The 16,909-nt window shown below is 39.6% G+C and overlaps 1 protein-coding gene across 4 annotated transcripts in view; it reads right to left on the bottom strand.

The window, feature by feature from the left end:
- ATL2 (atlastin GTPase 2) overlaps positions 1 to 16,610 on the bottom strand; it is a 59,836-nt gene extending 43,226 nt beyond the window's left edge. For 2 of the 4 annotated variants that reach the window (XM_045447104.1, XM_045447106.1), the window contains exon 1: positions 16,451 to 16,610. In XM_045447104.1, coding sequence (XP_045303060.1) covers positions 16,451 to 16,568 — 118 coding nt within the window. In that variant the 5' untranslated portion in view covers positions 16,569 to 16,610. The remainder of the gene's footprint in view (positions 1 to 16,450) is intronic. The other 2 variants (XM_045447103.1, XM_045447105.1) reach the window with 2 other exon arrangements.
- Between the last annotated feature and the right edge of the window lie 299 nt (positions 16,611 to 16,909).

Genomic DNA, 16,909 nt, shown 5'->3' with positions numbered 1-16,909 from the left:
CTCTTAAAGCTTGGGTGAGCTTTTTTTTTTTTTTGGGGGGGGGACAGAGAGAGACAGAGCATGAACAGGGGAGGGACAGAGAGAGAGGGAGACACAGAATCGGAAACAGGCTCCAGGCTCCGAGCCACCAGCCCAGAGCCTGACGCGGGGCTCGAACTCACGGACCACGAGACCTGGCTGAAGTCGGACGCTTAGCCGACTGCGCCACCCAGGCGCCCCTTGGGTGAGCTTTTTAAAACAGTGCTGGGCTTCCCTCCCTCTCCCCCAGACAGAGGCAGCCCAGAATAAGATTACTGACACAAACTTAGACTTCATTAATATAGTTTTTTTTTTTAATGTTTATTTATTTTTGAGAGATACAGAGATGGAGCGTGAGCGGGGAAGGGGCAGATAGAAAGGGAGACAGAATCCGGAACAGGCTCCATGCTCTGAGCTGTCAGCACAGAGCCCGATGCGGGGTTCGAACCCACAAACCGGAAGATCATGACCTGAGCCGAAGTCAGACACTTAGCCAACTGAGCCACCCAGGCGCCCCTAATATAGTTTTTTTGAAAAAGAGAAGCAGCTATTAACCAGTCAGTCCTACAAGAAAACGTTTTAACTATTTGCTCCTATAAAATAGCGTTATTAAGAACTCACAAAGTTATTAAACTTCTGTCATGTAAAATGGGAACCAGAATGCAAATTGCAAAAATAAAAACTTCAAAGATTCCAGAAGATCTATTAACAATTTCAGGTATCAGATACTTTCCCACACCAACTCTGCCTGTTTTGCTAATCATTTTGCTAAAAATGCTTTTAAAGTGTATGTAATTCATCTCCTTCCTTAATTGCTGTCAAGTCAGGAGAGAAACAAAAGTTGTTTTCTTAGAAGATTCACATATTATTTTTCACTTGAAAACTACTGTTTCCACAGTAACCAGTACTGATGTCACAGAATTTTTGTTGTTCCCATTTAAAGAATACTGAGGCATAAAAATGTTTTTATGAATTCATCTAGATTAAGAAAAATGTAAAACAGACTACAAACATATAAATGCGAGGTTTTTTTCCCAAAGCTTATAACCAAATATTAAGCACTTAAATATAAGTGTATTTTGAGATCAGAAAAACACTTTTCAACTGAAGTTAATTTAAATTAGATATTTTAAATGAGGCTGCAGTTTATGAAGTCAATTTTGTTAGCTAGTTAAGAGATGCTAGAATAAATAATGGCTCAGGGGACTCTAAGCAACAACGTAGAAATTCAGAAAAATTCTGTTTAGGTTCTGCAACCTAAAGTCCTAAGGTTTTTCTCAATTTTCTTCTAAAGTTAAGTCTTGTGGAAAATCTCACCCAAGACACCCCCAAAGGTCTCGCATCTGTTCTTATGTACTTTTTTGGGGGGGGGCGATATACACTTTTGTTCTGTGGTCCCAGTTGTTAAAGAATTAGAGTACGAAATACTGAAAAAAATGTTTACTGAAATTATTTATATGCTAGAGGAATTCTTACACACATGCACAGGAAGAGAAAAACAAGGTTTATTGTTCACTGAAGTACTGTTTGAAATTGCAAAAAAAAATTTTTGAAACAATCTAAATATTCATAGATAAATAAACCATGAAATAGAAAACTGAAGTTAATAAGATTTAAGTGTGTATACATGGATAAACTTCAAAACCAATGTCAAATAAAAAAACAAATCAAACCACAAGTACATACTTTAAGTCACTTACTAAAAATTTTTAAATACAGCACAGTATTGTATATTGTTTATTTTAAAAATACATATATGTTATAGGACTATTAAAAAAACAGGAAACATGTATCCCAACTTCAAGATAAGTGTGTGTCTGTGGAGGGAAGGAAGAAACGAAGGAAGGCTGCTTAACAGACCAAGCCACCCAGGTGCCCCAAGCATCAAACTCTAGATCTCAGCTCAGGTCATGATCTCAGGGTTCCTGAGTTCAAGCCCCACATAGAGCTCTGTGCTGACAGCACGGAGCCTGCTTGGTAATTCTCTTTCTGCCCCTACTCCATTCATGCTCTTTCTCTCTCTCAAAATAAATAAACTTAAAAAAGATTTTTGTTTAAATAAAAATAAATAAAACTAAAAATGGGGGCACCTGGGTGGCTCAATCAGTTAGGTGTCTGACTGCAGCTCAGGTCATGACCTCACAGCTCGTGGGTTCGAGCCCCGCATCAGGCTCTGCGCTGACAGCTCAGAGCCTGGAATCTGCTCTAGATTCTGTGTCTCCCTCTCTCTCTGCCTCTCCCCCACTCACGCTCTTTCTGTCTCTCTCTCTCAAAAATAAATTTAAAAACATTTTTAAAAACGATTCAAAACAATTAGGGCATATACAATGCATTAGATCTATGCAATGAGCACTTGGACATCTTTAATATTTTTTCTATAATTTTTAAAAACTTTATTTATTTGAAAGAGAGAAAGAGAGCAAGTGGGGGAAAGGGGCAGAGGGAGAATCTCAAGCAGGCTCCAAGCTTAGCACAGATCCCATGATACTGGGATCATGACCTAAGCAGAAATCAAGAGTTGGACACACAACCAACTGAGCCACCCAGGCACCCGTCTATCATTTTTATAAGTTTGAAATAGGTTATAACTGTTTTCAATGAAGTATTTTGAGTTACTTCAGAATTTACTTCCACAGAAAAAGGAACTTATACTTATCGAATGACTCTATGACTTTAGGCCAGGCACTGTGACAGGAATCCTCTCAACAACCCTGAGACTTAGCAATTATCCCCATTTCAGAGAGATGAAATGTGGACAAAGAAGTTGGGGCTTGGGGGCTTTCTTTTTTTTTTTTTTTGAGTAGGCTCCACGCTGGGAAGTTATTTATATGCTAGAGGAATACTAACACATGTGCATAGGAAGAGAAAAACAAGGTTTCTCGTTCACTGAAGTACTGTTTGAAATTGCAAAAAAAAAAAAAAAGTTTTTGAAGCAATCTAAATATTCATAAATAAACCATGAAATAGAAAAAAACTGAAATTAACGAATATGATGTAAGCGTGTATACACGGATAAACTTCAAAACCAAAATGTCAAATGAACTCACGACCCTGAGATCAAGACCTGAGCTGAGATCAAGAGTTGGACAACTGAGCCACTGAGGTGGCCCCCGGACAAAGAAGTTTTTTAAAAAGAAATTCAAGATTCTACAGGTTAAAAGTATACGCACTGAGACTTCTATTTAGGTCTTTAATTAAGCCCATGCTGTTTCCTCTATACCAAACCGCCTTTCAATGTTACAGGATAATGTTTATAAAAATCATTGTTCCCAGTGATGTATAGTCATAGAAAGGACACTGAAAAACAGCCCATATTTTTAAATAATGTTTATCACTTAAAACAAATCCCTGATATCAGTTCATCTGTTCTCATGAGTAAAAAATGACAAGTACAGATTATGTGTGGGCTTAAAGGGTTTGATTTTGTTTGGGAGAGGTGGACTTATATATATCTAATATTTGAAAGAAATTTCTAGATCCTTAAAGTTCTAGATTAAACTGGAGTTCTGGACAAAAATAATAAGAGTAACCAAAATAATCAAAACTACAGAAAAACAAGTCTCCCTTGACAGATCAACGGGGGAAAAAACTGCTACAGCATAGTCAGTCCATCCATAATTTAATTAGAGCTGGGCCTGAGTTATACTGCCAATATTTAATTAGCCAAAGCTACACCATAAAACAATGAGTCCCATGTACACTGAAGCTGAAGAACCACCTGGGTGGCTTGCTTGGAATACAGTCTTGGATCTCACCTCCAGAGTTGATTAAGCTGATCAGGAGCAGGGTCCAGAAATCTACATTTGTTACTAGCACCCCCACTAACAACCACCAAGGTAATTCTAATGCAGGGTGTTAAAGGATTAGAAGTGGGAGTGCATTAAGTCTTTACCCCTTCAACAAATATTCACTGAACACCTACAATATGGTTCTAAGAATTGTAAGATTCACTAGTGAACAAAATTAAAAAAAAAAAAATCCTGCCCTTAGTTTATTACTTCCTAAAGATGAAGAAATAGAAAACAAATACATGACATCAGCTGGTGTCAAGCACTACAAAGAAAAATAAAGCAAGTTAAGGGAAATGGAAACAGGGGTTGCTACTTCATACAAGAGTGGCCAGGCAATGCTTCCCTAATGAGGAAACATTTATTAGAGCAAAGAACTGAAAGAAGTAGATATCTGAGAAAAGAAGTAAAAACATTATTAATAACTTTCCCACTCTATGAAATAATGTACAAAATAAGTATTTTAGGTGTACCTTTTACTGGAGAACAGAGGAAAATACTTAAGAGTGTCTACTCTGGATTCATAAGTACATAATATCTCTTTAATCCTCAAAATCACTATGTTGGGTAAGCTAGGAGTTTCCTTGTTTGTATAAAGGAGGACACTGAGGCTCACATTAAGCAATTTGCAAGGACACGTATTTCCTAAGTAATCAAATCTGGATACACACTCAGGTCTTCGTCAAATTCATCATCTTCCAACTATGCCAAATGAGCATGTTTGTTGAATAAACACAGAGCTGAATACTTACGTGCTCAAGATTTCTAGAAAGCTGAAAAAAAAAGTTACCAAAAATATAATTTGTTTAAAAAAAAAAAAAACAGAAGAGGGGTTTACTTCTCATCTTTATTAACAAATCTTGGCATATAGCTATTTTTCCCTTTTCCCAAAAGTTTCCTTGTCAAAATTTAATCATTTATACAGTCAGCAAATCATTTATACCATCACCCAACATTTGGGAAACAATTTTTTTTCTTCATAAGCTTTCTAGAAGGGCAAGTTTTAAATTGCAGATTTTTAAAAGATGAGATGCAGGGACACCTGGGTGGCTGAGTTGGTTAAGCATCCAACTCCATTTTGACCCAGGTCATGATCTCCTGGTTCATGAGTTCAAGCACTGCATCGGGTTCCACACTGATGGTGCAGAGCCTGCTTGTGATTCTCTCTACCTCTTTTCCTCTGTCTCTGCCCCTTCAGCACTCTCCTCTCTCTCTCTCAAAATAAATAAACTTTAAAAAAAATTTTTTTAAATAAAATATGAGACGCAATAAAACTGTATTTGCCAATTTTCAGTAAGACATGCATATACAGTTACATGTAAATAAATGTGTAATTCATTGTTTCTTATGGTACACAGTGTGTCATGAATAAGTGAGAAAGGTCCCCCACCCTACCCACTTCAAGCTAGTAGTAATTAGAGAGCAAGGCATTATGCTCGATACTTGAGAAATACAATTTGCTGATAATGGTCCTCACTCTCAAGGCTCCGACAAAACAAGTGCAAAAGAACAGTATAAAGAAAGAGCCATGTTCGATTATTTAAACTAGTGTATCAATGAAGACATCCTGGAGAAGGTTGCATCTCTCTGAGCCCTGAAAAGCAGATTAAGGCTAACCTTAAAAGTTTAGGGTAAGAATACTGGGCATTATCCTGAGAGCCATGGAAAATTTTGAAGCAGAGGAGTGATAGGATCAAAGCTGTGTTGCAGAGATAAACCAAAAGTGATGAGTGAGTAAGAAGTATAATGAGAACCTAAAAAAACAGGGAAATCAGATATTAAGCAACTAGAAGAGCCAGAGTACAAGGTGAGAAGCCCGAAGTCAGAAGGTGACAGTAAAAATAGAAAGCAATGAATGCAAGAGCTAGCCAGTTCTTCAACATCCTTCTCTGAACTAGGCAACTGATAACACTAAATTATTCCATATTTTTATAAGGAACATATTCTTTTCTTATAAGTCTTTAAAAAACTATGGTGCACTAAATTTCCATTTCCAAAAGTAATTTTGAAACAGTTACTCTAAGGTTTTCTAACACAGGGATCAGGAATCCATCAAAACCAGAGTAGGTTTCCTTAACTCAGGCAAACAGTTTAATCTGGCCCCAAAATTAACTCAGTAGTAAGTTAAAAGATATTAAATCCATAGAAAAGCGACTGAAATTTGGGATAACCAGTTAGCAAAGGAGTCATTAAAATACATACACAGGGACCCAAGCTTAAATTTAGAATAAGGTTTTTATGACAAATCTCAAATAGGTATCTGCCAAGACTCTGGAAATAAGATGCTACATTCCATTTTGTCACAACTCTCTACCTCAGATGGCTCGTTATAGGAGCAGTTAAAAAAAAAAAAAAAAAAGTATACACTCAAATCCCAAACTCGGCTCAATACAGGCAAAATTCCTACTACGAGAACAGCTGTAAAAAGAAAGGAATAGTGCCAAAACAGACAAACATCCTTCTAAGTAGATAAATGTGACTAATTTGAAAAAACAAAAGGAATAAGAAAGTCAGAGGTTCTCAATATATTCTCCTTTCATCCTTTCTCTAGTTTGGCAACTTTTAGAGTACATGTCAGAATTTCTTGTGGTAGATAAATACACATGGCTCAAAAACAGGGATAGCAGGGTGGGGCACCTGGGTGGCTCAGTGAGTTAAGCATCTGACTCTTGATTTTGGCCCAGAATCTCACAGTTCAGGAGATCGAGTCCCACGTTGGGATCTCTGCTGTCAGCACAGAGCCTGCTTGGGATTCTCTCTCTCCCTCTCTCTCTCTCTGCCTCTCCCCAGTTCATGTTCTCTTGTGCACTCTCTCAAAAAATAAACAAAAATAAATAACTTTTAAAAATAGGGGTAAGGGAAACATATCTCCATAGTTTTTAAGAAGTCACATTTGGGGCTATTCAGACAGTTTTTCCAGGAACTATACAGTTAGTTAAATCAATTCTTTGCTCAGCTTGGCTATAAAAACAGCCCACATTCTTTCTTTTTTAATGTTTATTTATTTTTGAGAGAGACAGAGTGCAAGCAGGGGAGAGGCAGAGAGAGAGGGAGACACAGAATCTGAAGCAGGCTCCAGGCTCTGAGCTGTCAGCACAGAGCCCAATGCAGGGCTTGAACTCATGAACTGTGAGATCATGATCTGAGCCAAAGTCAGACACTTAACCCACGGAGCCACCCAGGTGCCCCATATTCTTTTTTTATTACACATGCTCTGACACCATTTGATCTTTCAGCTACCACTATCTAATTGCTTTTAAATACTTTTTAAGCATCCCTTTTAGAAAAATTCTTAGAAATAGACAAGTGCTTAAACTATTTTGTAAAAAAAAAAAAAAAAACTTACCAAATACTGGCTATCTTCAAACAAGTAGGATATCCTACACTCAGCCTCCTAGGACCCACTCATTCCTCAAGGCCTGACAAAGCCCACCCTCACACACAGGGGTTCCTACTTCTGAAATTATAAACTTAATGATAAACTTTACTCACAAATATGCATAAGGTCTATCTGATCTCCCAACTACATGAAAGCTTAGAACAGGGATCTGTTCTACACTTTTCCACAACGGTACTCATTACACACAACTGAAAAGCCCTTTCAAAAGGTAGGTGTTCAATATGTCAACTGATAGCATCAAGGGGAAAAAAGCTAGTTCTTTGTCCAAAAATGGTCTTCTATCAGCCTGCCCTACTCCCCCTCTTTTCTCCCAAAAGAAAACAAGTCCCAGCCCTTTCAGGCTCTCTTCATCCTGAAGGGGTGATAACTTTCTTTGTATAGTCAATACATGCCAAGTGCTTTTAAGACATTATCTTTTAATCTAAAAACTTCCAAAGTAGGTTTTTTTAGTTAAGGAAGTTGAAGCTTGGTGGTGGGACAATATAAACGCAGCTCCTAAGCTAGGAACTTCTATCACACTATGGGCACCAAAGCAGATGCACATACTCTTGTCATTAATGAGTCAGAAACAAACAATATCTCAGGAAGAATTCAAAACAGTTAAAAAAAAAAGGGAGAGAGAGAAAGAAAAGAAAACCCTCTAGCATACCTAAAGATTCAGAAGAGATGAGCATCAGTAAATTGAAAAGTTGCCAATTTATTTAAGAAAAAGCACTCATATAGAGCCATTTTAAACGTTTTTTTAAAAAAAAAAACACTATTCGCCAACCCCCTCCCCCACAAAATTAAAAAGCAAATATGAAAAAGAATTTCTTATACACAACAGGACTTTTACAAAATAGTAAGAGTAACACTGAGATGGTCCAAGATTATAAAAATGCAATTAATAAAAAGTTCTGAGTTCACACTCAGTTACCATTGTAAAATTTCAAGATCAACTGTAATCAATGAAATGCAAATACAACAGTAAGGTCCTCATTTTTACATATGTGTTGGCATTCATTTTTAAATAACAACATCCACGTGTGAACAGAAGTATTTGTAAACAAGTACAAACCTAACCCAAATGAACACAGAATATATGGTAACAACCTTTCCAAATGATTTGCTGATGTGTCTTCAATCTTGAAAACGTATAGGTAGTTTGACCCACCTACTTTTAAAACCATATCCTAAAGGCCAAAATTTATCTACAAAGATGTTTCGCCAGCATTGTTCACAAAAAAATCCCCATTTTTAATGCCACTTTAAAAATCATGTTGTAAAGATTATTTAATCACACAAGGAAATACAATATGGAATGAAAAAGTGAATTACAGGGGCACCTGGGTGGCTCAGTCGGTTAAGCGTCCGACTTCGGCTCAGGTCACGATCTCACAGCTCGTGGGTTCGAGCCCTGCTTCAGGCTCTGTGCTGACAGCTCAGAACCTGGAGCCTGCTTGGGATTCTGTGTCTCCCTCTCTCTCTGCCCCACCCCCGCTCGTACTCTGCCTCTCTCTCTCTCTCTCTCTCTCTCTCAAAAGTAAATAAAACATTAAAAAAATATTTTTTTAAAGAAAAAGCAAATTACAAAATTACAGTAAGATCCCAATTTAGGAAAAATTAAATTATGCATTCAAAAAGGATATATACTAAAAGATGTACACTAAAATGTTAGCAGTACTTACTGATGTAGAAATGTTGGGGTTTAGGGCCGACAGCCAACAAAGAATCTTAAGACCTCTTCAGTGCAAAAAGGTGGTTTTATTAAAGCATGGAACCGGCTCCATGGGCAGAAAGAGCTGCACTAGGGTTGTGATGGATGGCTGATTACATACCTTCAGGTTGGGAGGGGGCTTAGGGACACTGCAAGTCTCTAAGGAATTTTGGAAACAAGGTTTCCAGGACCTTAAGGGGGCTAGCTACTGTTCGGAAAAGTTCATTTATTACTGTCTAATAAAACCTTAGTCACGAGATCCTTGAGATGTATATCAGTGGGCCATATATTTGGAGGATGATTGCTGACATGTATTTGGGGGGTAGAGATAAAAGAAGTTTCCAAAGGAGTTTTTACATGTTAAAGTAGACTTACAGAATCCTCTAGGACCCTAGAGATCGGGATAATGTTAAGCTAATATTGCCTTTTGCCCTTAGCAAAGTGTCATCATTGAGGCAGCTGAGTTCCTAGAGGAAGGTCACAATGCCTGTCTCAAAGACTTGTCAATGGGCTATAAGTAGCAAGAAAATTTAATTTTTTCTTTTGCCTTTGTTTCCCATATCACTTACCACTAGTTGATATTATTTTTATTTTCTTCTTTTTTATTTTATTTATATTTTCCAAAGTCTATAAAGATTTACTGCTTTTGAAATTTTACAAAAATTAAAACTTTTACAAGGTATAAATTATCCATGACTTGTATTAGATTAAAAGCTCTGACCAATCACAAGTTCAGCTGTAACTTAAATGCAGTACATTTCTATCTTAATATCTAATTGTAAGACATTTGGCATCAACAACATTGTTCAACCTTTCTGAGAGCTTCTAGCCTACACTTCAGAATTTGATAAACAATACCCAAGGCCACTGCCATTCTCCTGCAATAAAAAGTCTCAACTCTAAACAAAATTTCCACAGTTCATATTGACACATCTATCTTAAAATTAAAGGGCTGATGAAAAGAAAGCGATTTCTGAAGATGTGATTAACAAAGGTCTTCAAAAAAAATCGCAGAAGAAGGGTGATTTCGTGTCAAAGTTTCTCTACAACTTCCTTCAAAAAAATCAACTCCCTCCCATTCTGATAAAAGTTAATTTAATCCAACTTTTAATATCTCATGAACCCATTCATTCAAATATGAAAAAATAGCTCATTTAGCATTTCAATTTCACCCCCTTTAAAAAGTTTCTTTATAGAAGGCTTTAAAGTTTCTAAAGTGCCTTCACAGACTATTTAACAATCAAGAAACAAAAAACAAAAAACCTGGAAATTTGCTTAAGTTTACTAGGGCAGATATTACCTACCAGGAAGGAAAAAATGTTATTATAGAGCTAGCATTAAAACCTCCATTCTAAATCCATTCTGATGATCGTAAGAAGTGTATAGAATTCAAAAGTAAGTCTTTGGTTAAAATAATATATCCTAAGCACTATCCATGGCTCTACTATAAATGATTATTACATGTAGGGGGAAAAAAGCTTTTAATGGGATTCACAATTTGTATAATTTCAAGTCAATCATTCTTGAGGCACTCTTGGGCATAACAGACCCGTTAGATTCTACACATTTACTGTCTGAAAAGTCAATGCACTCCACTTGGAAACTGCCACGACCTTAACTAAGAAATTACTTCATACTGAATCCTATAATTGAAATAAACAATTTCAGGGGCACCTGGGTGGCTCTGTCGGTTGAGCCCCCGACTTCAGCTCAGGTCATGATCTCAACAGTTTGTGAGTTCGAGTCCCGCATCAGGCTCTGTGATGACAACTTAGCTCCTGGAGCCTGCTTTGAGTTCTGTGTCTCCCTCTCTCTCTGCCTCTCCCCTGCTCACACTGTCTCTACCTCTAAAAAATAAATAATCTTAAAAAAAATTAGCAATTTCAGAAGACTGTTTTGCCATATGATTAACTGATTCTCTAAAGTGCAAGTTTATTAAAATGAAGACGGCTGAGAAATATGCATGTATATTTTTATCTTATAAAAACTAACAAAGGTCTTTCAAGTCACCTATTGTGAAACTTAACTTTTAGTTCAGAGTCTCATCTTAAATACTATACAGTATAGTAATAACTACCATCAACAGAATGTTTGCCGGTGGGTTAGGCGCATTTATCACATTTAATACTTGCAATACCCCTAATCATGAACACATTATCAGCATTTTACAGGTAAAGTTAAAAATGTACCCACTACCCTTGCTCAAAATAAACCTTTGTCCACACTGCAGTGAAAAAAAAATTAGAAGAGACTGACTGCAAATATACACATCTATATAACAGCATAGTCGAATTGGCACATTCTTACATGTACATTACTGTCTCTTACACACAGACAGCTTTACAAGTTACAGAACACTTGTACCTGTCATCTCATTTGTTCCCACAACAGCCCTATCATGGGATTATCATCACTGCTGTATGTGCGGAGCTTCAAGGCTCAGAGAGTTTAAGTGATGTCACTCAGCTTTTGATTCCTCATTCTTCCCCACTGCACTATCTTGCTTCTCTGTAATTAAAGAAATATTACCCCCACAGAGTATTATGCAATAAAAAGATGAAATGTACTATAGATCCTTGATAAGCTCTTTCATAAGTTACATAGTTCACCAACAAGTTACTAGAGTTACTGGTTATTTTTAAAAAAAAAAAAATTTTTTTTTCAACGTTTATTTATTTTTGGGACAGAGAGAGACAGAGCATGAACGGGGGAGGGGCAGAGAGAGAGGGAGACACAGAATCGGAAACAGGCTCCAGGCTCTGAGCCATCAGCCCAGAGCCCGACGCGGGGCTCGAACTCACGGACCACGAGATCGTGACCTGGCTGAAGTCGGACGCTTAACCGACTGCGCCACCCAGGCGCCCCAAGTTACTGGTTATTTTGATGCCAGTCACAGAAATATAATTTGTATGAATAATTTCTATTAAGATAGTACATTACCCAGGCATCCCCTAGATCCTACCTGTACTGGTCAGAAAACTAAACCCCAAATTAGTCAAAATGTACACTATCTCCTTGGGAAAATAGAGAATGTATAAATAAGTCTTTCATGACTTAACAATTCCTTCTAATAGATATCATCTGCCCATAAAACCGCCTACCTACAGCCATTTATCCCACAGTGAGGGTGGCTACTTAAATACACATTTTACAAAAATCTACCTAAGTTTAGCAAATATATGTACACCTAAACACAGAGAGATAGGATTACCAATAACTTGAAAAATCATTTGTAAAATAGTTATCTTGGCTTTGCACTTCTGAATATTTTGTACTTCTCAATGTATTTAATAAGCAAAGTTGTTCTACTTCGTGAATTCTACTTCTTTCTATGAATTCTTCTTTCTACCTTTTCCCTTTCTACTTTAAAATCTCCTACTCCACTTAGTGACTTGCTCTATCGTTACTCATTAACTGTCCCAATCCTTAAACAACTGAAGTTAAAATTGTTGAAGGAAAAGGCACTTAAAATGGTTACTCTTTCTGTCCAGCTGTATATAAGTCCAATGTGTTAATTAATCTAGATGATGCAAAAAAGAATCTCCTGGTAGAGAAACGACATGTACAAAATTGGTGAAAAAAGTTTTGAGGTTTGTTTGTTTGTTTGTTTTCAGTAGGGTGGGGGGGAGGGCAAGCTGGATTTACAAGTCACAACTGCTTTTTGTCCTGCCTATCCTTCAGGCATCCCTAAGGCTCACTATGAAGATGACAGAAACAAACACAAAATCTTCGAGTTAGAAGTTGATCTGACACTGACATGAAAGCAAGCACTGATTTCATATGAATGTTGCAGAGGTGGTGGTGATTGGAGAAAACAGTTCCCAGATTGTAAACGTTAACTGAAGATACTGACACAATTAAAAAAAAAATCAGTAAAGGAATGTATATAATATTGCTCTTGTGTTTTACAGTAAGAGTTGTTGCTCTCCGACTGCGTAAAACAAAATTTATTCATGTTTTCTGCATATTAAAAAATCCTATTGTATCAATTGGTAAGCTATTAAATGCCTATAAAACTAAAAAAAAAAATCATTAGTATGATTTCAGACATCATTCAACAGTTTTACCCTGGCATTTCTAATTATGCCTGTGATAATTTTCAAGGAAGAAAGACCCATACTCTCCTCCAAGTCTACAGGGGTAAGAGTGCCTCTGAGTAGTTTCTGTGACTGTAGACAAGTCAAAATCACTCCCTCCAATGGGATCTCTCAAAGGCAGATTTTAAGAAAGAAAAAAAAAAAAAATCAAAGCAAGATGTTTAAAGCACTTTATAAAATATCAAGGATTATCCTATTGCCACCATATTTTCAGATTGGTGGAGTTTTTTCAACTACTCACTTTTAAAGCTATAGAGAAAGCCCTCAACCATTCTTCTGTACTAGAGGTGATAGGGAACAGTAAAGGATAGGAAGAAACTTAACATGGGTAATGAATTCATTGGGGGATCAAGTTCAGCAACTCAATACTCACATCTATCTTCCTTAAGTTAAATAATGCCCAAGAAAGTTAACATACCTGGATTTTAGAACCCTAAAATGGTTACACAGAATACCATTACATTTTTTTAAAGAAAAAAAAAAGGGGGGGTTTCCCTGTAGCCACCCCAGAGAAAACTTCTGTAAAGCAATAAATCACCGTTACAAAAAAGTTTGACTTCCACTCCCATTCCTTACATTTCTGTCTCTTAACTTTGAGAGCCTGCCAAAAGGCTTTGCTCACAATCATGTCAAACAAGTATTTGAAACGAGCATAAACAATTTTTTAATGCATCTTGCTAAAAAGTATCGCGATTAAAAAAAATTTTTTTTTTAATGTTTATTCATTTTTGAGAGACAGAGTGTGAGCGGGAGAGGGGCAGAGGGAGAAGGAGGAGACACAGAATCCGAAGCAGGCTCCAGGCTCTGAGCTGTCAGCACAGAGCCCAACGCGGTGCTCGAACCCATGAACCGTGAGATCATGACCTGAACTGAAATGGGACGCTTAACCCACTGAGCCACCCAGGCGTCCCTCTCACAATATGTCTTGAACTCCAGCATGGAACAAGGTGACAGTTTTCCAGGTACTTTTAACAACTGTTTAATACTAGACAGGTGGAAAAAGCACAATTTTGGAAAAGGTCTAACAATTTCAAGAAAGTTACTTTCACTTGTGAATATTCAAAAATTTTATCCTAAAGTTAAAACATAGTGGCAAACTAAAATCGAATCCCAAATGGACACACTTGACTTAAGGCCAGAATCTCATTTTAACTCACAGTTTATTTTCCCTATAATAAATACCTCTTAACTGTAAGGCAGATCTTTCTTCACCAAATAAAGAATTTCCAGGAATTCTGAAACACCTTACTAAGGAGATTTAATCACATCCACAGATTCCTATCATCCCACAAAGCCATTAAAATACAAGAGTACATAAGTACTTTATAAAGATCGTGCATTCCTAAAGAGAGTAAGCATTTCTCTTAAGAGACACATAGCACCTTCGTAAGATTGAGCTATTGGAGTGGCACCTGACTCACCCCAACTCAGTTCTTCAACTTTACTTATTCAGAAAGCAGAGGGAGACAAAGAGTTGCTTCTACAAAGTCAAAAATAGATGAGTCCCTACTCATTCACAGCCTGTCTGCAAGGACTTTAAACACAAATCTTAAGAAGTTTAATTTGGATTTTAATGTAGTATTGAGAGACTTCAGAGCAAATTAGCAGGTTTTAGGCAGTCATTTGACAGGTATCGTTACCAAGTGAAGGGCTACCTCCAGAGTAGGGGGAAAAAAGCACACAAACACCTCTGAGTAGCAGGCAGAACATTTAATAAATAGTGAGCCCTATTTATCAACTCTTAAGAATCACATCTCTTTCCAATGTACCACAAAATAAAAACAATGTTCATCACCATGACTAAGTCATAAAGTTATGCTTCTCCTAATAAGGCAAGTACATAAAACACTCTGAAACTACATCTAAAACGGTCACCTTAAAAATATATATATATAAAGCACAAGAGCTTACACACACACACACACACACACACACACACACACACACACACACACACTACAGACCCCTAGGGTCCAAAAGATCTAAATTAATCAATCCATCAGCATTCCAAAACTAATTATTTGAGAATTCCAACCAGAAGAGATCTAAAGCAAAACCCCTCTTCTCTGGTTGTATTTTGGTTTTTCTATGTAAACAGTTCTGTCAAGTGCTTTTTTTGGCAGGCAATAATAAAATAAACTTTATTTCCTGTTCTTTATCCCGTATCAAAACTCTAAAGTTTATCATCGCCTCTGACATATGGTCACCACGTCCAAGGGTTACTATGAATGATGAAATACATAGTTCACATAAACTTTTCTCTTGAAGTGTCTTTATGGATAACATCTTATCAAAATGTTTTACATCTCATCTCACTAAACCTTTATCAGATTGTGGAAAGAGGAATCTGAAGAACACAAGTTCACGTTTAGTGTAGTTTATAAAATCTTCTCTATGCCCCGGCCATACTTCCTTAACCGTAAGCTTTTACTGTTTATAAGCATTTGAAAAACTTCATGCCTTTAAGTACTATCAAAATTCTCAATCAGGATTTCAGGCGTTCGGTTCACACCACAGCAAAAGATCAAATGCTGAACTCCTAAAAATAGGGGTGTTAGGAGAGGGACACACAACACTCCGCTGCCAAAGCAAATGCGTCTTGGAGGGGGCAGGGGCGCTCCTGGTACACGTACAGTAGGAGCTCACATTCAGCAAAACCGGGGAGCGAAGGATCAGGTGACTTCACACCACAGACCTTTCAGTCTGATCGGGCCTCACTACCGTCTGGGTGACTAGTAAACGGCCCACAAGCCTAGTTTAACAACTAAATCTGGACTTGCATCCTAGCCACGCGCAACCGGCGGGAGTGGGTTCGGGGGCCGAGGAGCCCCGGAACGCGAGCCCCGGGGCACAGCCCTGGCCTGCGGACTGCGGTTCCCTCCTGGAAGGGTGTCTGGAGAGCTTTCCGACCTGACAGCGAGGTGTCTACTCCCCCCACGCGCTCCGCGTCCTCCTCCTCCGTGGAGCCCATAAAGCCCTAGCCACTCCGTCCTCCCTTTCTGAGACAGAGGGCAGCGAGTGCCCGCCGGCAGACAGATCGCCCTGCCGCGTCCGGAGCTCTCCAGCACCCAGCCGCTGCGCCGCCGACTTCCCCGCGCCCCCGGCCTGCGGCCCCGGCTCAAGGCCGCCCCCTCAGGTCGGGGCGGACGCGGCGGCAGCCACGCGGCGGGCGGGCAGGGGGCCGGGCCGCCCGGGCGCAGACGCGCGCGCCGCCCGTTCACCCGACAGCTGCGGGAGCCGCGGCCCGAGGGCCGCCCTTTCAGGCCGCGCGCCGCGGGAGCTCGGGGCGCGGCGGGGGTTAGGCCCCGCGGCCGCCAGACGCGACGGCGGGAAGAGAGCTGAGCCAGCCGCGGACGACGACCCCGCCGCCTGCGGCCGGTGCCCGCGGGTCCGAGCGGCCCGCGCCCTCTCCCCACCGGGACTCTGCGGCCTCCGCCCCGCCGGCGCGTACCTAGGAAGGTCGTGGACGAGACGTGGTTAACCCCGGTGTTTGGGTCGCTGGTCCTCCGCCGGCGCCGCAGCCCCTGGTGCGGCTGCTGCCTCCGCGCTGCCTCGTCCCCCTCCGCCATCTTGTACCGATTTAAAATTAACTCCCCACTGACGTCAAACGCCGCCGCCGCTTTATCAACCTCCCGGGAGCCGGCGGGACGCTGGCGGGTCCTAGCGCCGCCAGTAGCCAGCGCCTCCTTGTCCTCCCCACGCCCTCCCCCGTCCCGCCCATCGGCGCCTTCGCTCCGCCTCCGCCCTGCCAGCCTCCCTGTCCGACTGTCAGCCTGTCCCTAGGCTTTCCTGGGCTCCCGCTACTGGATGGGATTGGGCGGCGCCCCCACCGCGGTCACCTGGCATCCGCACCGCTGCGAGCTCAGTACCACACCCCCTTAGCGCTGGGCTGGTCTGTGTGAACGCAGAA

The sequence above is a fragment of the Leopardus geoffroyi genome, chromosome A3 (genome assembly GCF_018350155.1).
Source record: "Leopardus geoffroyi isolate Oge1 chromosome A3, O.geoffroyi_Oge1_pat1.0, whole genome shotgun sequence".
Taxonomy (NCBI): domain Eukaryota; kingdom Metazoa; phylum Chordata; class Mammalia; order Carnivora; family Felidae; genus Leopardus; species Leopardus geoffroyi.
The sequence above is the reverse complement of the archived record's forward strand: the minus strand, read 5'-3'. Positions and strand labels throughout refer to the sequence as shown.